The sequence below is a fragment of the Canis lupus genome, chromosome 21 (genome assembly GCF_011100685.1).
Source record: "Canis lupus familiaris isolate Mischka breed German Shepherd chromosome 21, alternate assembly UU_Cfam_GSD_1.0, whole genome shotgun sequence".
Classification (NCBI taxonomy): domain Eukaryota; kingdom Metazoa; phylum Chordata; class Mammalia; order Carnivora; family Canidae; genus Canis; species Canis lupus.
In genome coordinates this window covers 31,560,979-31,587,221 of record NC_049242.1, presented here as the reverse complement: position 1 = coordinate 31,587,221, position 26,243 = coordinate 31,560,979, and the positions used below count along the sequence as shown (strand labels likewise).

The window sequence follows — 26,243 nt, the reverse complement described above, 5'->3', positions numbered from 1 at the left end:
GAACCTCATGAGAATTAAAAGAGGTCTAAGCAGCTTCCATTTTTGAAGCTGTCAGTGTATTAAAATCTGAAGAAACATCTAAGAGTAATTCAAAAAACTGTTGCATTTTGAATGTTTACACCTAACTAATGTTTTCACCACACACCTACAAAAGCATAGCTTAATAGAATCGTGGTACTCTTGAGTAATCATGACATTTGACCCCAGCATACCAAGTTGTGGCCAGCCATGGGACCCAAATTTAAAGTTCAATGACTGTCATCTTCTTTCAACTCTGTCAGAATATTTCTGTGACTCTATGGACTCCAGAGATAAGGTCAAAAGTCCTCCTGTAAGGCTCTGGATGAAGGTAAAACAGGTTACAAAAGGCCTTCCTCCAGCCTCATCCCATATAGGCCCTTCTTCGGTTTACACTTCTGGCCTTTTGCCATTCTTGTCAGCAGAACATGAGAAAAGTGGCTGCATACTGATGAAGGTATTCTGTTAGTCATCCATGCTAAAAGTCTGCTCTATGTGCTCTATGCCGGGGGCTGCACAAGGTTTGGATATATAGGGAAAAACAAAGCAGATGTGGTCTCTGAGCTCATGGAACTCACAGATTAGAGAGGGGTTACAGGCGACCAGCAAGTGAATGATCATTTAGTTGGAGAGTTCAACCTTGTGAAGAAATGCAAGCAAGGCAGCATGTGAGGGAATGAAGAGTGCAAAGTGGTGGAGGCAAGAGCACATACTTCAGACAGGGTGGTTGGTGAGGTCTTTCTGAGGAGGTGATTCTGTAGGAGGGACGCTGGAGCTGGAGAGGAAAAGGAAAAGCATTCCAGGCAGAGGGAACAGCACGTGCAAAGGCCTCAAGGCAGGAAAAGGTGGGAGGTTCTGAAGACACTGAGAGAGAGGCTAGGGTAGGTGGAACGTGACAAGGTTTCCCAGATAAAGCTTCCTAGTGAGTCCATGTCCTCCAGGGTAGTGCCATGTGGCGCTGAGTTGGTGAGCTGACAGGAGACTGTGGCAACAACATGCAGGCCCTAACAGGCCTGATAAAAAGATGGCAGTGTGGTCACTGAAATTTTTATAAAACCAAAGTGTTACCTAGGAAGTTTGAGAAGACTTAATAAAATAGGTTGGACTTTAATCTCGGGATGTGAACCAGGAAATGGCCTGTCAAGGTTCCTTCTATTTTGAGGATTCAGGGATTTTTATATATTTGGAAGAGAGATCTTAAAAATGTTCTGGTATTGAAGCATTCTGAAAAAAAAAATCCATATTCCCAGGATATTACACAAAAGATATTTCATCTAAACTGCAAAGAATTAAGAGGAACTTTGGAGGGTTCTAATAGTAACTGAGCTAAGTAGAAACAGAATGTTAACATGCTTGATCTTGGGAAAACAAGAGAAAGTCATCCTGACCAGAAACCTTCTGAGAAGATAACACAACTTGGCTCATCTTTAGGGTACTCCACAGACATTGGTGGGGGGCCACATATAGTCAAGTTCAAGAGGCCAGGAGACAGTGAGCTTCCCAATGTCAATGCTATGAGAGAAGCTATGCCAATGGATCTCGGGGACAGTAGAGACACCCTTAACTGGGAGTCTAGGTCTTATGTGCTCTGGGTCAAGGAGATGTCCTAAGACCCCTGGAACAAATCACAACAACTCTAGGAGAGAATCAGTAAGAAAGAAAGAGACAGGAGTGAGAAAATAAAGAGCATAATGAGAAGAAAAAGAAATAAGAACTAGCAGAGCAGACTGTTTAGAGGTATCTCAGTACAGAGTACCTGCTCCCTCCCCAAATTCAGTATCAAAAATATTAATTAAAAAACAGTGTTAAAAATGTTTTGGAACATCATTTCTCCCATTTTGTCAGTAAAAAGGTTTTGTGTTTGTTTATAATATAACACAATTCCTAAAGAATTAGAAGATGACACACCACTCATTATGGTGAGACCATGAATCATAGATATGTATTTCCAGACATAACCCATAAAACTGGGTCAGTAGTAATTTAGGTAAGAATGTTTTAAATGCATAATGATGCAGATTATCAGTATTAGATCAAATGCAGCTGGAAAGAATTTAGTTTTCTTATGGTAGGTCAGATTTTACTAAACTTGATTTTGGCCATCAGAAAAGATAATTATGTGACTCCAAAACTAAAATAAATCTAAATGTAAAATTCATTTTATAGGGATAATTCCTTTGCTTCTTCTTTTTATCTTTTTTTCCTTCTATTCAATTTCCATAAATCAATGTTGAAGATACCAGTTTTCATTTACTTTTATTTTTTTACCACAGTTTTTATTTTTAAATGAAATATATTTCTTGAGGTGTAGATTACTTATATATTTTTCTAGAATAAATATTGTGATAATTATAGTGATACTACTGCTATCAATTCATTAGAATTACAGCAGTCTTCAGCTACATAATCTAATAAAAGCACAGTACTATCACCTTATATCTTATATCAATGAGGACTTGATCAGAAAAATTAAGAGGCAGAGTAAAAACAAATAGGAGATGATTTCAATGGATACTTCATCTGAAAGATTCTAGTTTTTGAAATACTGAAGGAATTTTATTCCAAGTCTGCACCACTACATGAATGCCATGACAGCATCAAACAGAGCTCCAGTTATATTTAAGTCTATATCTAAAGAGAAATCCTAGTGATAAAATCTGAGGAGTTCTTCTAAATCAAATGGCAAACAACCATTCATTTCCTTACAGAGGAATATTTTAGGTTTACTTCTTTGATTCAGAATTGGAAATGATGCTAAAATAGGTTTGTGGAAAAATTAAATTATAAACTGTCATATTCCATCCCACTTAATGTGAATGAGCAGAGTCTCTAGGATAAACTCGATTAACATAAAAAAAGGGTAAAATCTTATTTCTGTTTCTAGAGAACAAATAAAAAAAGATGTTTTAAAAATGCCCCCAAACTGTGCTCATACTTTCCGAATGACAGCACATGCTATTCCTCTATCGCTCAGGCAAATTTTCATTTTAAAAAAGCTGCTTTCTCCATCTCTCTTCTTGAAATCTCCTACGGAAAGAGGATTTTTACATCCAGCAATTGGGAATTGGCTATTTAACCTCAAAGCCACATCTGTGCCCCATCTGAGTCTTGGGAGAAGCCAGTCGCAATGAAAATGATCATGACCAAGGCAATACTGCAATCAAAATGGCAGCTCAGGCTTTGGTGTGCTTACCAGATGCAGCCTGTACAAAGGGCATGATGTACATGCTACTGCTTCATTCTTAAAACCACCCACATGTTGCTATTATTACTATTCCTCTCTCACAGAAGAGGAAATGGAAACATGGAGGTTAAGTAATATGTCCAGTGTCACGCACATAAGTAAAGCCAGTTCACCTGATCCCCTGAACCCTTGCTGCTTATCACTGCACTAAAGGATTTCTCTCCTGTTTAAAGCACAGAGCATCCCACCCATAGAAAGCAAGTAACCCTAGGCCTGGGGGCTCTAGGCCTTTCAAAGGCTGAAGAAAGTCAGGCCTGGAGCCACTCTGTGTACTATGGGGACAGCCTGTGTGTGACAGCTAGGGCAGGTCAGAAGCATGGGGCATAAATTCAATAGCACCAGGAGGACAGCAGGAAGAGTGGTTAAGAGCTCAGGCTCTGGTGTTGGCTGAATCAGGGCATATCAACATATGACCTTTTTAAATTTAAACTCTTTGACTTGGGCAGCCCCAGTGGCTCAGCAGTGTAGCACCGCCTTTGGCCCAGGGCCTGATCCTGGAGACCTGGGATCAAGTCCCACGTCGGGCTCCTTGCGTGGAGCCTGCTTCTCCCTCTGCCTATGTCTCTGCCTCTCTCTCTCTCTCTCTCTCTCTCTCTCTCTGTGTGTGTGTGTGTGTGTGTGAGATGAATAAATGAATAAAATCTTTAAAAAAAATAAACTCTCTGACTTAAGTTTCTTCTTTTGTGAAATGAAAATGATAACTTTGGCATCTTGTGCAAAGTTGTGAACTACCGTAAAATTATGCCTATGAAGTTCTTAGTACTTGACATGGGAAGTCTTGGTGATGTAACTCTACTACTATGGCTAAAGTGGAGCCTACGTAGGGAGCTCAGGAGAGGGAAGGAGGAGCCCACTGGTTCCTTCATGTTCCCATCTTCATGTCTCTAATACTGAATGGACGTATGAAAGGCTACGGGCTCCAGCGCTAACCAATGCTACTACTGGCAAGAGAGGGAAGAGAGTGGTCCTTGCCTTGCATTCAGAAAGGAAGGGGGCATTACTGACCGGGCCGACGAGGTTGGCTCTGTGACTTGGCGCTGTACACGGACGCCATGGGCACAGTTCTCCGGCCCCCCCGCCTGGGTTGAGAGGGGGATGTCCGGGGACGTGTGGCTGATCTTCATGGAGGAGTCAGGGCAGGGGGTGGGAGGGTCTAAGAAGCCCTCACTGTTCTCCTGCTCATTGGTCTCTGTGTCCGTGTAGTTAAGAGGTTCCCGGTTGTTGTCTTTGCTACCAGACAGCAGGCCTCGTTCTCGCCACGGAACCCAGCAGAGCTTCCAAGACACGAAGAGAGACACGCCAAAAAGCGCGAGGCCACAGGCAGTGACCACGAGGGTCAGCAGGCTCACCGAGATATCTGCAAAGAAGCAAAGATCAAAGGTCAGTGTGGCTGCTCTTCCTGGGCCCATCCATTGCACAATGCAGGCAGATGACCCTTTCATCCATTCATCCCTCGGGAGCTGGCCGCAGGGTCACCTGATTCTGGCGTGGGGACAGTGAGACTCAGAGACAGCATAGGGAAGGTAACAGGCAGGCAGTATTTCCAAACGATGAACGGTCTGCTCTAGCAAGAGGCAGGATATATTCAGGGAGACTAGGAATGCCCTCTAAGGCAACTGAGACCCTACACCAGGGCAATATAAATCACTGGGGTTTTGTGAGCAGGACAGTTTCAGCAGTCCTTAAAAATGACTCGGTCATTTCAGAGAGCCGTATAATAGAATTTGGGAGTTGTGTAACAGTTTTCTAAATCAAAAGAAACTGGAATGTTTTCTTTCTCTTTCTGATATTGATTTTGAAGAATCTAAGCAACATGAAGCTCAAGTCCTCTGAAGCCTCAAGGATATCCTACAGCCAGTGGCCGGGTGCCCGGGACCCAGCACCAGCCATCATAGTTTGGGTCTCCCAGTAGCACTCCCCGAGACAAGTATTCAAGGGCAGGTGGTTTATTTATAAAGTGAAGAAAACACAGGTAGAGGAGTAGGGAAGTGGTCCAGGGAAGGCGGCCAGCAAAAGAGGCTTTACCAAGCCAGTCACTACAGATGGAGGTTACATCTCCTGGGCAAGAGTCACACCTCAGTCACCCCCACAAGAGGCAAGGAGCTGGGTTACGTAAAACGTCAGCTCCCTTAGTCAGGGATTGGAGGGCAGCTCTCATGGGGCATTTCCCACCTGCAGCACAAGTGGTGCAGTCCCAAACTCCCACATTCAAATAAATGCAGAGGCTGGCCTTTGGAGGTCAGCAGGCACGCGCTGAAGTGGTGAGGGTGAATGGATATGGCAAGGCAACCATAGCATCTGCTACCTGGACCGTGTGACCTCAGCTAGGGCCCATGGCAGTGCAGTAGCTATGCCCCTAACTCCCAGAATATAGCCCACCCCCCTTCAGGCTTCTGCCCCGTGCCTCAGTGGAGCCAGGGAGGCTAAGGCATCAACCTGAACTCATTCCTGGCACTGTGGTGGTTGTAAACCCCTTATTTTAAAGGACACTCGCACCTGCCCTTACTGTGCTCCATTACACTCAGGAGCTCCAAGAATTCTCCCAGGTTTTGCCTTTACTGTCCATCATCAAAATATTTGCATTGCTTCAGCCCAAGTTTTCTGAATGTCCATTACATGCCAGGTACTGTGCTCAGTTTAGGGAACTGTACAAGGGAAAACATGACAGACACATTCCATACTTTCTTCATAGACTCATATTCTTATGAAGGAGATAATTAGGAATAAGTTAATTTTCACAATATCAATTATCCACAGCATGCCAACAATCCACGACATGAAACAACTGGTCTTTCTGCTGAGATATGCGTGTGAGGCCCAACCACAAGTCACTTACCTACTGAGCCAAGCTGACCACCCACCATCCGTGTGCTTTTCAGCATGTCTCTGAAGATACTTGATCATTCTTATGAAATGATAAAACAGTTTCTTCATGAAAAATTGAAAAATTGCTCTTGAGAGAGCGCCAGCTGCTAGGGCTGGTGATGGATCTAATGTATCTCCTCTATGCCTCCCCATCAATCTTTGTCCTTTTGGTGAAATTGTATTCTATCTCTGCTCGACAATACTAAGAGTTTCACATGGGTTAGTGAGCTCAACTCTGCTACCTTTCTCTCCTCTAGTCCCACTGAAGGGGATTAGCAAACTCTACAGCAACTGAAAACAAGGATGGGTTCCATCAATCCATCAGTGAACCAGTAACATTGAGGAATTTCTAGAATTGTTTTAAAGTTAAAGCCAATTAGTACTGAACATTTAACACAAGCAAATGAAGTGACACTAAGGAACAATAAAAACTAAAACTCCCAGGTGCAGAGCAGCAAGGGCAGGGATGGCAACAGGAAGGAGAGTCAGTGGGGGCAAAGTAAGGGGCACCAGAAATCACACCTTATGGAGCCCCAACATAAGGCAGGGAGAGAGCATGGTCCAGCCACAGGCTCCATTGCATTCTGATGGCTCACACAGGAGCATGGAAAATTTGTCAACACAAACTTCTAGCATAGGTAGTACTGCTGGGGACACAGAAAGGAGGAGACCCTGTCCCAGTTAATCAGACTGCCACAGCAAACATCAACTCCTACCTTGTCCAAAAAAATCTAAAAACAAAACAGGCTCCACAACACAGTGAAATCCCTTAACACATAGTTATTCAAACTGAGACAAAACTCCTTGCCTGTTAATCACTTTGGCACTGTCCTGACACAAGACACTGCTACAAGACACCAGCTCAGACTGGAGTTGGGGCACACTGGAAAGCAGTAGTGCTCACCAGTACAATGTACTAATTATATTGTTATTCACCCAGTATTTGCTCTCCCCCCTCTCCATCACAGTGCCCCCCTATGCCGAGGAAGGAGAATAAATCCCAACCTCTAGATAATGGTTTTGTCCATGTGACTTGCTCTAGTTGATAAGAGTAGATATGGCCCATGCCACCTCTGACCAGAGTACTCTTGGCTCCACCTTCTCCCATGAGAAGAAATCTTAAATAAAGCTCACTCTTCCAACTTAGGACGGAACCAGCTGTGGGGCAGAGCTGTAGCTGATCCACATATCCATGAGCAAATCCTAGAGAGTTGATGTTTTAAGTCACTAACATTTTGAAGATGTTTGTTACCATGGCAAAAAACGTTGACTAACACATGACCATATAATTTATTGTCTAAAGTTGGGACACCTTAAGAGAGAGAAGAGGGTGGGGGTGCCTGGGTGGCTCAGTCAGTTAACTGTCCAAATCTTGATTTTGGCTCAGGTTATGATCTCAGGGTTGTGGGACTGAGCCCTGCATTGGATGCCCAACTCAGTGGGGTGTCTGCTTGAGATTCCCCCTCTCTCTCTGCCCTCCCCCCCACAACTTCTGCTCACATGCATGCTCTCTCTCAAACAAATAGATAAATTTTAAAAATATATATACAGAGAGAAGGCGTGATATTAATAATCATTTGGGACAAGAGACTTCAACCAGTACCCAGGGTAAACTAGAGCATATGGTCACTCTGGACTCATCACCTTGGTACAATATAACATCACAGGGTTAACATGGCATAGACAACATACTAAATAAAAGAAATTAAAGCCTGGGGCCACTTTTGCTAGTAACCACAGGGCTCTCACCCAGCTCAAGAATGTCCCCAGCTTGTTAGCTGACTTCAGCTCATGCACCAAAAAAAATCCCTCAGCTTGCTGCTCACAAGTCCAGTCATGGGGGATCCATGAGAGCAAGAATCTTGTCTATCTCAGCACTGAATGCCAAACAACTAAAAGAATGCCTGGCACACAGTAGGCATTCAGTAAATGTCTGATGACACCACCCGAGGAGCGCTGTAGCCATCTGCTACATTTACCATGAATTATGGTTGTGGCCTACACACCCTTGGAGGTGCTACTCACCCTCATAATCATTATGGATTTGGGAGCATACAGGTATTACAGAGAATTTCTGCAAGTGACAAAAATGATTTTTTTCTTACTCACTCTAAAGTGCCATGTGTGTTAGCAATGGGCCAGGGAATATCTTCCAGAAGAAACCAATGATGACCTACACAGACACACCAACCACTGAGTACAATCATCTGGGCTTCTGTTTTGCAAACAACTCAGGGTACCCTCTGGACAATTTTCTTTTTTCAGAACAAAGTGTTAGAAAAAACTGCTGTGGAGTCACTACGGCCATAGATACTAGCCACCTCAGACTCACAACCTTAGGATAGGGAAGAGAATCAGCTCAGAATCACACAATAGCTTTGCTTAGAAGAGAAGTTATTTCTTAAGTTAGGTGGTAGGTACATGGCCATTTGTTTTCTGATTGATCCTGAAACCATATGTTATCAATATATATATTCTTTGGCATTTATGGCATATTTCATAACAAAAATGGAAAAAAATAGTAACATCAAAAAATGATTATTCTAAAGATAAATTTTCTTAAAAAATGGGAAAGTATAATTAGTTCTTTTGTCCAAGAGCCAAGAGAATAACCAGATGGTGATTCAGGGATGAAGGGAGGCAAATGGCAACCCAGTTCTGCTCCAGATCCCTGGAGGTGCTGCTGCTTGGAGGTGACTGTGCATGAAAACTATACCCAGACCTGACATTGAGTACATTCTTCCAAGGAAGATGTGGCACAGAAGATCCTGCAATCAGGTCTGACCATCAGAACTCTCTTCTTCCTGCTATTAGATGTAGCCATTGGACATGATGTACTGTAGCAATACCCCTCAACACCAGATACAAGACACCATGACATCCCTACATTCAACAGATATCCCTATACATCTATAATTCTAAGAGATCCATGCAAGCCTAAAGACTTGTTCTGGAATGGCAAATATTATTGTCCAATGAAAGAAAGGCTTCAAAGTCCCTAGTCCATACACTGTACATGGACAGATGAATAGTAGTTGTTCCCCTAAACTGTGAAGGTCCAGGAAGAGAATATATAAACTGACAACCAAAGAAAAGCTATGGGACAAATGAGCAGCTCAAAAGAAGTTAACCAAGCTGAGCCATTAGAATAAACTGGCCCTTGACATTAAACAAATTAACATAAGAGGCAAATTAATTTCTATACTCAGTAAGATTTATAAAATAGTGAATAAAACTAAGAAATACGGATGCAGTAGTGATCAGAATCAGACAGCCTTGAGATCCCACCTGATCTTTTAAGAAAAGAAGATTGTACCCCTAGAATTCTATAGCTAGCCACATTATCACAAGAGGGGGAAAAAGGCATTTTTTAGCAGTCAGTGACTCAGAAAATATACCATTCATGTACCTTCTCCTGCATCAAACCTAAGAAATTCTCCAAACAAACAAATAAAAATTTTTGTCAGAATAGAGAACCCAAGAAAAGGAAAGATATACTATATAAGATATAGACTTACATACTGTGTATCACAAGAATTAGTGATAAGCAAAGAAAATAGCACAAAGTGCACTAAATCTAAGTTATTGCTGTTATGAGGTTATGAAGTTCAATGTAACTGCTCAGGAAAAAAAACACATAAAAGAGCAAAAGAATGATGCTATACGCACACTTAAATTCTGACAATTCCAACAAAATATGGGAGGCAGAAGAAGGAAAGATGTAAAAACAAATTAAATGTCCTATATTGTTAGCATGTAGAAATTATCGATACCTCGACTTGATGTTGATAAGGAAGCATGAGTGCAAATATGTATACGAAATATTTAAGGGGGACTTTGATTCATAGTGACACATCTGTATACATGTTAATATCCTCTTCTTCTGGAGACCCCCATTAAGTGATAGGAAGTAAATAAAAAATATAAATGATAATAACAGGGAGTACAGCACAAGACAACTGACAAACTGAAAAACTTTCCTGGAAGACTGTATGTGGATAGAGAAGCAGGAGAGGATGCAGAAAGTAATACAGCAAAAGGGTAGGCAACCTCACCTACTGACCTCAACTTCAGGACACAGACATTTCCAATATGGAGGCAGCTAAGACTGAGATACAAAGCTAAAAATATGGGCACAGATTGAAAATCTTCACCAAAATATTGTCCGATCTATATAGGAAGAAACCAAGGCAACTAGTATGAGAATTAGTGCCCAAGGGCAAAATCCGCCACATTCTTGCAAAAAATCTAACCCCCTAAATCCCATTAAAGTAAATTTTGCCTGTTAAAATATCACCCACACACACAAAAATAAATAAATAAAATAAAATATCACCCACAGATACACAGCCTCATAGCTTTTCTACTACCTCATTATTAAATATGACTAAGCTACAAAGAATCACCAGCCATGTAAGGAAATCTTACAGCATCCAGTTCAATGTATAGAAGCCAAAAAGAGGTTCCTACAGAAAACAGATAAAATCAGTGAGGAAATAAGAATTTTTCATTCACAGGATGTTTCCAGAAGGTTTTTAATCCACAAAACTAGAGTAGATCACTAGTAAATGAATGAAGAATTAGACAATGTTCTAATTCTCTAGAAGTAAAATAACATGACTGCTGAAACAAATTAAAAATTTCATAGAGGGCAGAGAGCTTCTGATTCGGTAGGTCTGCCTAACAAGTTCCTAGGTGTGGCCACTGCTGCTGCTACTGGTCTGGGATATACTCTGAGAACTACTTTGCCTGTTGTTGAACCTAAATGAAGTAAGCAAGTACTATGCATAAATTTCAGAAAGGAATGAAGAGAAGACACATCCTCTTGTCCTCAAGAAGCTTAGCTTCTGGCTAGAAAACCACAAACTGCATATTCAGGAACCATAGGCAACAAAGTGGAGAATCTGATACCTATGGAAATTCTAAGAGGAGATGCTAAGTAGACTACTGACAACTCAGTTGGACACTTTGCAGAAAATTTAGAGATGTATATTCGGGAGATATTGTCCATGGGATCACCCAGGCCCAACTAGTGATGGGGGCTGATCAAGAAATATTTTTTATTCTTATCTCCTCCCAACTTTGCATTGTCCCAGAGGACTGGAGTTTTCAAAAGGATTACACTGGAACCTAAAGATTTAGGGTCTGTGTCTAGTCCTCTCCTGGCCAAAGGAAACAGACAATAAAGACCCAGAGAAGCCAATCGACACTCGGGATGAAGGAAATGTGGTATTTCCAGGGTAGGCAAAAGAAGCTGGGAATCACAATTGAGGAGGGAAAGCATAAAAGATCAGAACCAGAAAAATGGTGCTAAGCACTGGGCCTGAGATGGAGTGGGACATAAAGAAGAGGGAACTTAAAGTCAGAAGCTAAGATGATAGGAACTGGCTTAAAAGACTGCAAAATGAAGGCAGGCAAGTGGCTCAATGTCACTGATCCATTCATCTACATACGACTTACCTTTCAATCAAAGGATTAGAGGCAGCTTAAAAGATATATATAACACACATACACACACACACACACACACACACACACACACCACTGGGGGGCCTGGATAGCTCAGTCCATTGAGGATCAGGTCATGATTTCAGGGTTGTGAGATCCAGCCCCCCCATGGGCTCCATGCTCTGCCAAGGAGTCTCCCAAAGATTTTCCCTCCCTCTCCCTGCCTTTGCTCCTCCCCTGCTCACATGTTTGCACACACACTCTTTCCCTAAAATAAATAAATAAATCTTTAAAAAATTAATATACAGCACAATAAAATAAAATAAACTTTGTGAGGAAATCAGGACCGAAGAAAAATAAAAGCAAAATGAAGATGAAGTCAGGGGTAAAGTACATAGCCAAAAAACATGTATGAAGTTTTGTAAAGTTGCCAGAAGTGGCTAGAGAATTGGCTCCCAACATCCCACTTGTCAGAGAAAAGAATGACATATAAATAATTATGTGATTCAGCATCCAAAACACTAAACAATTAAGAAACATTTTAGACAAGGAAAATTGGAACTAGAAACGTAATGATGTTAGAGATTACTGTTAACTACTTTCTAGATATAATTATATTGAGGTTATGTTGTGTAGATACAAATGAAAACATTCAAATGATATCTGGAATTTGTTTCAAATCAATAAATGAAACAAGATTGACCACGGGTTAATAGTTATTGAAACTGAGTAATGAGTATGTGGAGTTTATTATTCTCTTTACTTCTGACAATTTCTTAATGAAAAATAAAAAACAAAACATGTTTTGGTCAGGAAAAATGTTGATCCCTGACTCCAATCTTAGACTTTCTTATTTAATAGGCCTTGGGGTGAAGACCTTTAATTTCCATTTTTAATAAGCATTTCAAATCTTAGATTAAGCTAATGTAGGCAGTATACAGATAACACTGAGTACACCTGATGTATATCTATACATATGGCATACACATATCCATGCGCGCACACAGACACATAGTGGTTCAGAACACAAGACGCCTTCCTAATCCTAAAACAATTGTGTCTTGAGGGCCTAATAAAGATAACACTGGAAAATCTAGTTAGACAGTCAGGCCACAGAGAACTTGAGGCTATTAACTGGTGCCTTGTAGGTAAAGCAGTAATGTAATTAGATGGAGGGAACAGGCAAGACCAGACAGCTTTGAGGATAAGCTGTCAGGGAACCAACATGAAAAACCCTGTACTACAAGAAACTTGAGTGATCACCCACAACAGCCCATGTCAGAATTCCCTCATCAACAATCCCTTCCATGTGACCATGAGGCCTTCATTTGAATACTTTATTTACTGTCCTTTTAGCCTTAATACAATGAATATGTATTCTTCTACAATTTAAAAAGAGAATAATATAGTAAAATTGCTGTGTTTAATAATCACAGCATTCTGGAGTTATCCAGAAAAGGGGAACTCAGCCTCATACACACCTCAGTAGCCCAGAGGGCATCTTCTGGATGGTGACCCTCAGGCATCTTAGATAAAAGTATATAATAGGAGATCCCTGGGTGGCTCAGCGGTTTAGCCCTGGCCTTTGGCCCAGGGAGTCCTCGTCAGGCTCCGGCATGGAGCCTGCTTCTCCCTCTGCCTGTCTCTGCCTCTCTCTCTCTCTATGCCTGTCATGAACAAATAAATAAATAAATCTTTAGAAAAAAAAAAGTATATAATAGATTTTAGACTAAAATTAGATGTTTTGGTGTTTAAATTATTGCACTTAAGTTGTCTGGGAAATGCAATCTTGCAGAACTTTCTCTTTAATTATACTGCAAGCACAAGAGCACAGTGGTTAGGGGCACACGTTCTAGAATCACATAGTCAAGGTCTGCAGCCCCACACCAGTGGTGTAACCACACTTAGATTTCTCCTTATCTTATTTCTCTTTGTAACAATGCTGGGATAATAATAGTATTTACTTCTTGGGGTTATAGTGAGTGTTTAGAAAGGTCTTAGCACTCAATAAATTATTGGGTTTTGTGTTTTCAGGATTCAGCCACTGCTTATCCAGACTTAGTCTTATGTCAAAAAATGGTCAGCGTGGTTAATAAATAGTGAGACCTCCTGTAGCTTGATGAAATGGGCTAGGACAAGCAAACATCAGGTGCCTAATAGGTGCTTATGGAGCTTAATTACTGAGGACAAAAAGAAAAAAAAGGAGGGCCTCTTAAGCACCTGGTATTTGCTTGCCCTCAGGGAACCACTAGTCAAGAGAATTTCAACAATGTTATTCAGGAATCAGCGAATCACCACCGAGTGCTAGCTACTGAAGGCCACCACCGAGTGCTAGCTACTGAAGGCCCGAAGTGGGGGATACATAACCCAACCTGGCTTTTAGACAAGGCTTACCATAAAAGAGGAGGGAGCCAAGTCCTACTTATAACTACTTCTCTTATACAAAGACCAAACTCAGATCACTTGGCCATGTGAGCAAAAGACTTTACCAGAAGAAAGGCCAGCTGTATATGGAGGCTCCAGGAAAGAACTGGCATGTTCCACGAGCTCTAGGACCAGCTATGCCACCATTTGTAATTCATAACCTTGTGTAGGTCACTGCCTCTCTATGGTCTTCCTCATCTGTCATAAAGGTCTGGGGCATGGCTCTTGCAATTCTGTGGTTCGTGTGAAGATGCCAAATGACCTTGGGTTCACAGCAATATCTGTATCCAGAGCTAAAGTCATTACCATCATTCATTCCCGTTAGTGACCACAAGCCAATGGGTGCTATCCAACTGGAGGCTACAGTTTAGGACCATTCCTACTTTTTCATGCTTGCAGCAAGTCCTCTTAGCACTAGCTCATGGTAAAAACTTCAAGGATTAAGGAGCGTTAACTCAAGTCTGCAGGGTCCATACCGTGATGAAGGTCCTGAGCCAGACAGAGCTCTTCTCTGCCTTAACCCTAAGAAGCCCGTGGACTAGTAAAAATGAATTAGAACATGGAAATTGGCAATGACTGCATTTTCCTGTGATTGACATAAAAGGTGGAGCACATTTAGCAGGACCGTGTCTCAGGCCCTCAGATCCCTCAGATCCCTTCCTCAAAAGGCTGCCCAAGTGATCCTGTATGTTAACTAAACAGCTGGCCTAAAATTAGCCTTGCGAGAACACCTTCTGTCGCACCTTCTATTTGCAAAGTGCAGCCTCATCAGCGTGACCCACTCCTCTTCACAATGGCATCAGCCCCTCTGCCTCGGCCACACGGGGCAGGGGCTTGCTCCCACAACACTGGGGCTGCAACCACAAACACCAACAGCTGGCTTTTAACTCTGGTTCCCCTGCCCTTCTAGTCCTGTGGCACCTGAGCCCCTCCTGTCTGCACAACAGGAGGGTTCAGAATTATCAGGTTTGCCACTGGGCTCCCAGTCTCTTGTTATTCTCTGCAGAAATTATTTAACTGGAAACAAAATCTACTTAAGAAAATCTTTTACCACCCACTGTAGCTTCACTGGAAGTGCCTGCAAATACAATGTTTTCCATATCATGGGATTCTGGCCTGTGCAGAGTAAATGGAAACACTCAGATGTACTCAGGTTCCTGTGAAATAATAGAAAATCTGACATGTATGGGGTCAGACAATGGGGACTTTTTGCCTGAAAAGAACACCGTGAAGTGGAACCCAAGAACATGTGGGGGCTAGACACAACCCAAAGAGGTCGGCAACCTTCCTTGGTGTGTGTCTGCGGAAACTGGGGGTCCTAGCCCACCCAGCAGTGCAGAAGGATATGGGCAGCAATCGGAGACCTGATGTCCACTTCTTTTTTTTTGTATGAGACTAGGGACTGCCTGCAACCGCTCCAGGGCCGTTGTTTACTTCTAAAAGGGATGAGGAAAGTCCTCCATGCCTGGCTCTTTTGAAAGTTAGCTGCACTTGCATCCATATAAAAGCCTTCCATATGCTTTCATAGTGTTGAGATTCTCCTTAAGCTTGGCACTGCTGCATTGACCCAATAATTTGTACCCTCCACAGGACCCCTTTCCAAATTTCATCAGTCCCAGTCACTTCCTAGACCAGATCTGGTCTTGCTTTGATCCAATTACCATTGAAATCTCTCCTCTACCCTGTGGAACAAGATCAAGAGGTTGCTGACCACCACCTTTGTGAACAAGCATTTAGAAAAATCTCATAAAGCAATATGGAATGTTAGGGTGACAATGCTTCTTCCCATTCCTGGTTCCCATGAGGAGTGATTTTTCCCTAAATGCTCCTTATCATTACCCTCCTCTTCTCCTTTCAGAGGTGAAGTGGGTTGGTTGCTCAAGTAGAAAGCATCTTCCTTTTTTTTTTTTTTTTAAGATTTTATTTATTTATTCATGAGAGACACAGAAAGAGAGGCAGAGTCATAGCCAGAGGGAGAAGCAGGCTTCCTACAGGAAGCTTGATTGTGGGACTCCATCTCAGGACCCCAGGATCACTACCCAAGCCGAAGGCAGATGCTCAATCACTGAGCCACCCAGAAGCCCCACAGCATCGTCCATTTACCCCAAATCCATCTCTTTCCCCCTCTGTCTCATTTTGGGACATGGAGGTTGACTCAAATGGACTGTATCCATGAGGTTCCTTGCCTTGGCTTCTGTTGAGTTAGGCCAAGAAGAGGCCCTAATAGGAAATCAGAGGGTGAGTAGAGAATAAAGTTACAGTATTTATTCCCTCAGTTCTCTTCCAGCTAGGTTACCAGGCCATATGTGTCCCGCTACTGGAAACCATAGCCCCTTTTCTGGATTCTTTCAGGCTCATGGGTGGCGATGGCTCTCTACTATTTCAAGCCCTGGAGTACTGTACTGGCTTCCCTGCATCCTGACCATGCCTTTGTAAAACTCACTTATTAAGCAATCCTCAAATTACCCAGTTTGACCGCAGTGCCTGTTTCCACTGGGACCCAGAATGATATGCTGTAGAATGAGCTGTTTTATATTCTAGGCCCTACCTCTTGTCACCTGCTTAACCTCAGGGAACCTGAACTCATATTTGAGCCTGAGTTTCCTAATATATAAAATAAGATGCAATGAGATGGAAGGGCCCTTCCAGATCTCACGTTCTTGAGTGAGAGAAATTTTATATCTAAAGTCTCTTCTACAACTTAGCATGATGTCTGGCACACAGGAGGCACTCAATGTTTGATGAATGATAAAATTCTAAGCTGTGTATCATTTCCATTTTTGTATCCACTAAAAAAATGTGCTTCAGGAAAAGAAACTGCCAAAGAAGTCGTGTGCTTCAGTATATATAGAGTGAGCGTTAAGATAACCTTTTCATCACGATTGAAAATGATACAGTATTCCATGCTTCTTTGAACATTTAAGACTCTATAGAGGCAGTGCAGGGCAATGGAAAGAGCATGGGCTCTGTAGACAGGCATCATTTCTTTTTTTTTTTTTTTAATTTTTATTTATTTATGATAGTCACACAGAGAGAGAGAGAGAGGCAGAGACACAGGCAGAGGGAGAAGCAGGCTCCATGCACCGGGAGCCCGACGTGGGATTCGATCCCGGGTCTCCAGGATCGCGCCCTGGGCCAAAGGCAGGCGCTAAACCGCTGCGCCACCCAGGGATCCCCAGGCATCATTTCTTTCTTTTTTTTTTTTTTAACTTATTTTTTATTGGCCCAGGCATCATTTCTTAAATGAACTTCACAATGCATTGTATTGAGCTGCCTTGATGAAATTATTATGTAATTAGGGGTAGAGTGACCTATAAAGAGTGTGCCAGAGAAATCACATTTTCAGGAGACATTCTTACAGCCAGATAGTGTCTCCAGATAGTCTTGCTTTTAGGGCAACACTAACCCTAGAAGCATCTCTTCTAAGAAAGGTTCCAAGCCACAGGATGCTTAAGTCAGAACAGAGAGTGAACTCTTGGCTCCAGCTCTTCCCTATTTTTTTCCCCTCTGTCTGTCTTGAACCCTGGTCCATGGGAACAGGCTTCTTCCAATGTGTAACTTTTTACTAGTTTGGACTTCTATACGTGAAACCCTAATGTACCCACCAGGTCATGGATCTGCCTGTGCAAGACATTCAGGCTTAAATAACTGGCAACTGATTAAAAGCATGGGCTCTCGTGTCTTGTATTTAACTCTTAATTTTCTACAAATTATGTTTTTAAGTCGATTTCCTTTCAGTAAATATTTCATGCTGCCAAAATGAAGATGGTTTCTCTTAAATCATTCATTTTCATTAGTAGTTAGGTATAGAAAGTGGCATCTATTCAACACCAGAATGATTAATATTACTGGTATATGACCCCAAAATGTAGTACTTGTTCTAAAAAGCATTCGCTGTAAAGAAAAAAAATACTTTAGGTTTCAATACAAATTACTTTTAACTCTAACTGGAAGATACAAAGAATACCAATGCTTCTCAAAAATTATCTCTTTAGGACTGCCTCTCCTTGAGTCACAGAAATTTTGACTAACAGGCAAAGTGGCTACTACTATAGCTATAAGCACACACTGATGTTTTTTCCTAAGACTTTTCTGTGGTCTTCACTTCTCTTTATATTGGGTAGGGTTTTATTTTCCACTTTTTTTTTGTTGTGGTAAAATTCTGCAAAACAGAAAATTTACCATTTTAACCATTTTTATGCACACACTTCAGTGGCATTAAGCACATTCACACTTGTACAGCCATCACCACCGTCCATCTCCAGAACTTTTTATTATCCCATACTGAAATTCTGCACCCATTAAACAATAACCTCCCATTCACTTCTCCATCCCTCTCCCCAGCCCCAGGTAACCACAGTTCTACTTTCCATCTCTCTGATAAGCCAAATAGTGTGCTTCATTTTAATGAAGCCTACATAGGCTCTTCACCTCTCAAAAGTGCAGAGAGAACTGAAGACAATGTCAGCCAGAGAGCACAGGCAGGCAGCTACAAAATGCCGAGTAAACAAGAGAGCCTGGGGGGCCATTCCAAATGATACTTCAGAGACTTAACTGGGAAAGGGGGCCACAAGTAATTGTTTTACTAACATTCTGCCAGTTCCCCGACCCTGGATGGAATGTGCTGTCCTGCAGCTGCATAGACCTTCTCCCACTTTTCTTTTTTTTTTTCAAATTTTATTTTTATTATTTTTTTTAATGAATTTTTTTTATTGGTGTTCAATTTACTAACATACAGAATAACCCCCAGTGTCCGTCACCCATTCACTCCCACCCCCCGCCCTCCTCCCCTTCTACCACCCCTAGTTCGTTTCCCAGAGTTAGCAGTCTTTACGTTCTGTCTCCCTTTCTGATATTTCCCACACATTTCTTCTCCCTTCCCTTATATTCCCTTTCACTATTATTTATATTCCCCAAATGAATGAGAACATATAATGTTTGTCCTTCTCCGACTGACTTACTTCACTCAGCATAATACCCTCCAGTTCCATCCACGTTGAAGCAAATGGTGGGTATTTGTCATTTCTAATAGCTGAGTAATATTCCATTGTATACATAAACCACATCTTCTTTATCCATTCATCTTTCGTTGGACACCGAGGCTTCTTCCACAGTTTGGCTATCGTGGCCATTGCTGCTAGAAACATCGGGGTGCAGGTGTCCCGGCGTTTCATTGCATTTGTATCTTTGGGGTAAATCCCCAGCAGTGCAATTGCTGGGTCGTAGGGCAGGTCTATTTTTAACTGTTTGAGGAACCTCCACACAGTTTTCCAGAGTGGCTGCACCAGTTCACATTCCCACCAACAGTGTATGAGGGTTCCCTTTTCTTCGCATCCTCTCCAACATTTGTTGTTTCCTGCCTTGTTAATTTGCCCCATTCTCACTGGGGTGAGGTGGTATCTCATTGTAGTTTTCATTTGTATTTCCCTGATGGCAAGTGATGCAGAGCATTTTCTCATATGCATGTTGGCCATGTCTATGTCTTCCTCTGTGAGATTTCTGTTCATGTCTTTTGCCCATTTCATGATTGGATTGTTTGTTTCTTTGGTGTTGAGTTTAAGAAGTTCTTTATAGATCTTGGAAACTAGCCCTTTATCTGATACGTCATTTGCAAATATCTTCTCCCATTCTGTAGGTTGTCTTTTAGTTTTGTTGACTGTATCCTTTGCTGTGCAAAAGCTTCTTATCTTGATGAAGTCCCAATAGTTCATTTTTCCTTTTGTTTCTTTTGCCTTCGTGGATGTATCTTGCAAGAAGTTACTATGGCCGAGTTCAAAAAGGGTGTTGCCTGTGTTCTTCTCTGGGATTTTGATGGAATCTTGCCTCACATTTAGATCTTTCATCCATTTTGAGTTTATCTTTGTGTATGGTGAAAGAGAGTGGTCTAGTTTCATTCTTCTGCATGTGGATGTCCAATTTTCCCAGCACCATTTATTGAAGAGACTGTCTTTCTTCCAATGGATAGTCTTTCCTCCTTTATCGAATATTAGTTGACCATAAAGTTCAGGGTCAACTTCTGGATTCTCTATTCTGTTCCACTGATCTATGTGTCTGTTTTTGTGCCAGTACCACACTGTCTTGATGACCACAGCTTGGTAGTACAACCTGAAATCTGGCATTAAAGGCATTCAAATTGGCAAAGAAGAAGTCAAACTCTCCCTCTTCGCCGATGACATGATACTCTACATAGAAAACCCAAAAGTCTCCCCCCCAAGATTGCTAGAACTCATACAGCAATTCGGTAGCGTGGCAGGATACAAAATCAATGCCCAGAAGTCAGTGGCATTTCTATACACTAACAATGAGAATGAAGAAAGAGAAATTAAGGAGTCAATCCCATTTACAATTGCACCCAAAAGAATAAGATACCTAGGAATAAACCTAACCAAAGATGTAAAGGATCTATACCCTCAAAACTATAGAACACTTCTGAAAGAAATTGAGGAAGACACTTTTCTGTCATTCATCAGCATCCTGTATCACTCAGCCCAAGCAACACTGCCATGACACACTCTATACAAACAAGGCTTGAGACAGGAAAAGTGTTTTCCTAAAGACCAAAAATGCGAGTGCTAGAGACAGGAGTGATGAAAACTCCAAAGAGCAAGTAGAGAGGGCAGGGTTCTCACACATAAAGGTGCAAAAGAAATCGTGGCTAGAACACTAGCAGTAGATCATGCAGGGGGCCCTAAGGACAGAGCTGAGATTAGCGGGCAGCCAAGGCGAGGAACACAGGAGCAACATTGGAAGAAGAAACAGCAGGAGCAGCAAGTACACATTAGAGGCAGGACACAAGCAGTAGGTTCAGCTGAAAGATGGCAGAGCCAAACAGAGTGGCTCATTTTAAGTGGGATATTATTATCTACCATATTGCCTATGGGAGACTCATAGGAAAACACAAGAAGTGGGAAGACAGGAGTCCTTCCTATCCCATAGCAGGTAAAGAATGATGGTCCAGCAGGCCTAGGTATAAAATGCTAAAGTTGCCTCACATAGGAGGCAACTATGTGCCCAGGAGATATTTAATCAATTAAACAGAAATAAGAATTATTGAAATGATCAGAAAGGATGAGACATCATCATAAAAATACAAGAATTACTATGCAAGGAGCAGGTTGTGAAGAGTTACATTTCTAACAAATACATACATAACTCCACAGCTTTAGCAGTAATAGCCAGGCACCCGTTCTCTCTCAAGTCCCTCTACCAAAATACTCTTAATGGAGTATTGCCCACTCCACAGTTTGGGGTTCCTTCCAGGGTTTCCCAGAGCCCTAGCATCACTTACTTATTCCCACTGTTGTGACTCCGGAGTCTGTGTCAGAAGAGCCTTTGACAATCTTGTAAAATCAAGTCTAGGAGTATCTTTGCCATTTGCCATGAAGTCATGATGTTTCTTTCCACTGTGAACATATGGACTGCTATATACCACTTGGAAAATGTGGTGCATCAGAGCCTAAACAATTCAACTTCCATAAATAACTTATAAAATATATAAGGAAAGGGAATGAAAGCATAAAGTGTTTGGTTGTCTTTATAACTTACATACTGTTTTGGAAAATTCTAGATGTTTGCTGATTTATAATTTGTTAGAAACTAAAAGGGGGCCTCTATCTCATTGTACCAAATGAGAAAGAAAAAGTTGCAATTAGATATCATCACTATTAATCAAGTTACGTTTAAAATAAGGGTACAGGGCAGCCCCGGTGGCCCACTGGTTTAATGCCGCCTTCCGCCTGGGGTGTGATCCTGGAGACCCAGGATAGAGTCCCATGTCAGGCTCCCTGCATGGAGCCTGCTCCTCCCTCTGCCTGTGTCTCTGCCTCTCTCTCTCTCTCTCTCTCTCTCTCTGTGTGTGTGCGTGTGTGTGTGTGTCTGTCATGAATAAATAAATAAAATCTTTTAAAAAAATAAAAAATAAAATAAGGGTACAGGGGCACCTGGGTGGCTCAGCTGGTTGAGTGTCTGCCTTTGGCTCATGTCATGATCCCAGGGTCCTGGGATTGAGTCCCGCATTGGGCTCTGTGCCAGGAGTCTGCTTCTCCCTCTGCCCGTGTCTCTGCCTCTCTGTGTCTCTCAGGAATAAATAATCTTTTAAAAAATTAATTAATTAATGGTTCTTTTTATAAAGTCAGGAGTGTAAGGTTCAGAACTCTGCAACCAACATTAGTCAGAAGGGGTTTTCAGCAAAGTCAGCTTACTTCTTCCTAAGATAACATCAAGTAATGATTGGACATATTTACCACATTGGCTTCTCAGTTTGCTGGTGGTTATGGTTTCTACCCTTACTTGTTCAAAGGTCTGAGCAGAAATTGAGTTGCTCCCTGTCTTAGAAGAGGATCAAGCTCCTTACTATAGCCTTCTTCACCTTGAGATAATCTGTATCCTTATTTTTTTTAAAGATTTTATTTATTTATTTATTTATTTATTTATTTATTTATTTATTTATTTGACAGAGATAGCGAGGAAGAGAAAGCAAGAACACAAGCAGGGGAAGCAAGGAGCAGAGGGAGAAGCAAGCTCCCCGCAGAGCAGGGGGCCCAATGTGGGATTGATCCCAGGACCCTGGGATCATGACCTGAGCCAAAGGCAGACACTCAATCACTGAGCCACCCAGGTTTCCAAAAACCATTAATTTAATATGAGCATTGAAAAGATAGAAGCCTGGCTGAACTTTAGTCTCAAAATTCCCTAAAATTGGATCTAGGAGTAGCTTGTGCTATAGACTGTATACCTCCAAAATTCATATATTAAGTGCTAATACCCAATGTGTTAGGAGGTGGGCCTTTGGGAGGTTATGAGGGTAAAGCCCTCATGAATGGGATTAGTTCCCTTATAAAAGAGGCCCCAGAGAGCTCTCTTGCCCATTCCACCAGATAAAGACACAGGGAGAAAATGGCATCTATGAACTAGGAAGTGGGCCCTTAACAGACACTGAATCTGCCTATATCTTAATCTTGAACTTTCCAGACCTCAGAATTGTGAGGAATAAATCTCTGTTATTTATAAGTCACCCAGTCTATGGTAGTTTGTTATAGGAACCCAAGTGAACTAAGACAGTGTGGCCCCCAGGATGTGGAAATAGAACCCAATGGCCTGAGTAAACTCATACTGAGTTGTCTTTCTGTTTCTCAATGCTCAAACCCCATGATTAGGTGAGGGGGAGAATGTGGAAAATTAGGGTTAAAGGGTCATGTAAGGAGAGAAAAGTATGGAGAAATGAGAGGAGGAAACAAAGGATTCACCACATTAGGCTATTCTGATGTAAACTTTTGCCTTCTAATATACTAAGAATACAGAGCAGAAAGAAAAAAGCTGCAGAGAAGCTGGGAAACAAAGAGGATTAATCCAGGAGTCCCCCTCAAAGAGAAAATGGAGAGGAAGAAGTTCTCATAAAAATAACATTTCCCAGAGTAAAAGAAAGACATATGGTTTTGGACTAAATATCCCAGAAAATGCTGAGCAAGATGAATGAAAAAAGGCATATATTCAGACACATTGCTATGAAATTTCAAAACCCCAAGGCTAGAGAGAACATCATAAAGAGATCTAGAAGCAAGCACCTTTAGACTTTTAAGCAATTCTGTAATGCAAGAAGACCGTGAAACAGTACCTTTAAATATCCAAGAGAAAATTATTCTCATTATAGAATGTATGCTTAGCCAAATCATCCATAAAAATGAGGGCAAAATAAAAGCATTTTTAGAATGCAAAAACTCAGTATCTATATCCTATGTCCATCTTCTGAAAAATTTACTTGAGAATGTACTCTAACTAAATAAAAATAAAAGGAATTCAAAAAAGAGAAAGTAGGGAAACTAATAAACAGTGTGCTTAACCTTCAAGTGCCAGTGATATGGGGTCCCAGGACAGGACCTCTGTCTATGTTAGAGAGAATATTTCTAGATGAGAGCAGGAACTCCTGAGAAGAATACTATCAAGAAGAAAGTAGATTCCCAATACCATATATATGATCAAGAGACTGGCTATTTTTGATAATAAAGTGAAGAAATATGCTTCCTTTTATATTTGCTATAGAAAATACTGTAAGATAGTCCAAGAAACACAAAATGCCATAAAAGGAAGTTACAGGGCAGCCAGTGTGGCTCAGTAGTTTAGCACTGCCTTCAGCCCAGGGCCTGATCCTAGAGACCCAGGATCGAGTCCCACGTCAGGCTCCCTGCATGGAGCCTGCTTCTCCTTCTGCCTATGTCTCTCTGCCTCTCTCTGTTTGTGTCTCTCATGAATAAATAAATAAAATCTTAAAAAAATAAAAAGGAAGTTACAGTCAGATAAAGTTACAGTCAGATATCAAGTTAATTACAATACAACAAAATTATGAACAAGTGATGGCACATTACTGAAAACTTTGGATCCAAGGAACCAAATCCTTCAAGTGGCACAAGGTTAACAACATAAAACCGTGTTTCCCTTTCCGAGGTCCAATCCCACTTGATGGTGCAGCAGTTACTGAGTTTTACAAAATCACAAAAAGACAATAGCAGTAATAATAGCTCCACCTGTGAGCGCCTAACAAGGGCCAATGCTGTGATAAGCATCACCTGTGTGTTAATTCACTGATCATACGGAAACCCTATGATCACCAGAGCTTAGCAGATGAGGAAACCTGCCTACAGAAAGGTAACTTGTTGAAGGCTACTCAGTCACTGTGCTCTAACATTACCAGTCAATAACACTTTTAGCTCATGTGGTTGTTGCCAGTTAATTGAAAAAGTCAGTTAAAGGAAAAACCCCACCTCCCCTATACCTCAAATATTTTATCTTAATGTAAACATTTTGTTTTAACTTAAAATATTAATTCACCAATTCTTCGATACTGGGTAAAGCACTTCTCTTTACATATGGGTCCTCAGATTATAGTTTTGTGTTGTCTTTCTTATGTCACAAATACCCATAAGACTGTTTGTGTTCAACTTGAGTTTGTTTAAACTAGAATATGAAGTTAAAGATATTTGTGAGGCAATCTGATAGGAGCATCCTAGGTTTTTACCATGGTTTTCAGTCTTTCACAATCGCTCCTCTACTCTAACCATATCAGCAACATTTAAAAATACGACTTACCTTTAGTAAGTCTTAGGGAGCATTTGGTTCAATTTTCACAGAAAGAATAATTCCCTTTTAGTATTCTTATTTCACCAGCATATGTAATATTTAATTAAATTACATAATTGAAATAATAAATACAACCAGAATAAATAAGTTCTAGAACAAAAATAACTGCTTCCTAGGAAGCATTCCACTTAACTTATGGAAGCAGAAACAAACACGAATTGTAGTGAAAAGCCTGCTGTCTCTGAGCACTCAGCTTCTCATGGTATTTATGAAATGTCTTCTAGAAGAAATGGAAAGCCCTGATAATTCCAGCCAAACAGACAACTGGAAGTTAGTTAAGAAAGCTTCAAGTGTACCGTAAAACACAGTTTGTTGGTATGTAATATTGTATGTAATATTTAGGATTAACATATGGGCAAAGCATGGATGGCTTCATGATTACAGAATGTAAGAATGTTGCCATCACAGCATAGTAACAGCATGATAGTCAACCAATTTATCTTCATCCTACAAAGCAGAGGACCCAGAAATAATGACTAAAGTTGATACAACAGGATATGGAAATTTAAAAAATTTAAATATTTTTTAGAGTAACCAATAAAAGGATCCAAAACATAATAACAAATAAAACTTGGGAATGGGAACATTCCTAACCCTGTTTACATATAAAGTTGATAAACAGGGGTGTCTGGGTGGTTCAGTGGTTGAGATCTAGCTTTGGCTCAGGTCATGATCCTGGGGTCCCGGGATCCAGTCCCACATGAGGCTCCTTGCAGGGAACCTGCTTCTCTCTCTGCCTGTGTTTCTCTCTCTGTGTCTCTCACGGATAAATAAATAAAAATCATGAAGTTGGTAAATAAAAAACTGAAGCACAAGTATATTATTTACATTGTGAAGGCAATTACCAGAAACCTAACCTAGTAAAGAGCCGATGAAAATGGTCACCTCTGAGAGTGGACCTGCAAGTAAGAAATAAAGCTTCTCTTTCTCCTTTTTTCAGTACTGCGTGATTTCCTGAAACACTTTCTAAACATATATATTACTTAGATAATTATAATTAAAAACTGCAAATAAGATGTGGAGAAGTTAAATATAGTACACATAAAGGAAACATGCTTTAAATCAGGAAGCTGAAATATGCCCAGTTCTGGTGAAAGAAGATCATTAAGGA

At 41.2% G+C, this 26,243-nt stretch overlaps 1 protein-coding gene and 1 long non-coding RNA gene across 3 annotated transcripts in view; one reads left to right on the top strand and one right to left on the bottom strand.

Moving 5' to 3' along the window:
• Positions 1 to 6,263, top strand: part of LOC119864997 — a 29,637-nt gene extending 23,374 nt beyond the window's left edge. Inside the window, exons 2-3 of the long non-coding RNA XR_005375719.1 lie at positions 4,500 to 4,642; positions 6,020 to 6,263. This is a non-coding gene — a long non-coding RNA (uncharacterized LOC119864997). The remainder of the gene's footprint in view (positions 1 to 4,499; positions 4,643 to 6,019) is intronic.
• Positions 1 to 26,243, bottom strand: part of SYT9 (synaptotagmin 9) — a 192,243-nt gene that overhangs the window by 131,063 nt on the left and 34,937 nt on the right. For both annotated transcript variants that reach the window (XR_005375717.1, XM_038568931.1), the window contains exon 2: positions 4,268 to 4,619. Coding sequence is in view for 1 of the 2 variants with exons in the window: in XM_038568931.1 (XP_038424859.1) it covers positions 4,268 to 4,619 (352 nt within the window). In the remaining variant the exon portion in view is untranslated. The remainder of the gene's footprint in view (positions 1 to 4,267; positions 4,620 to 26,243) is intronic.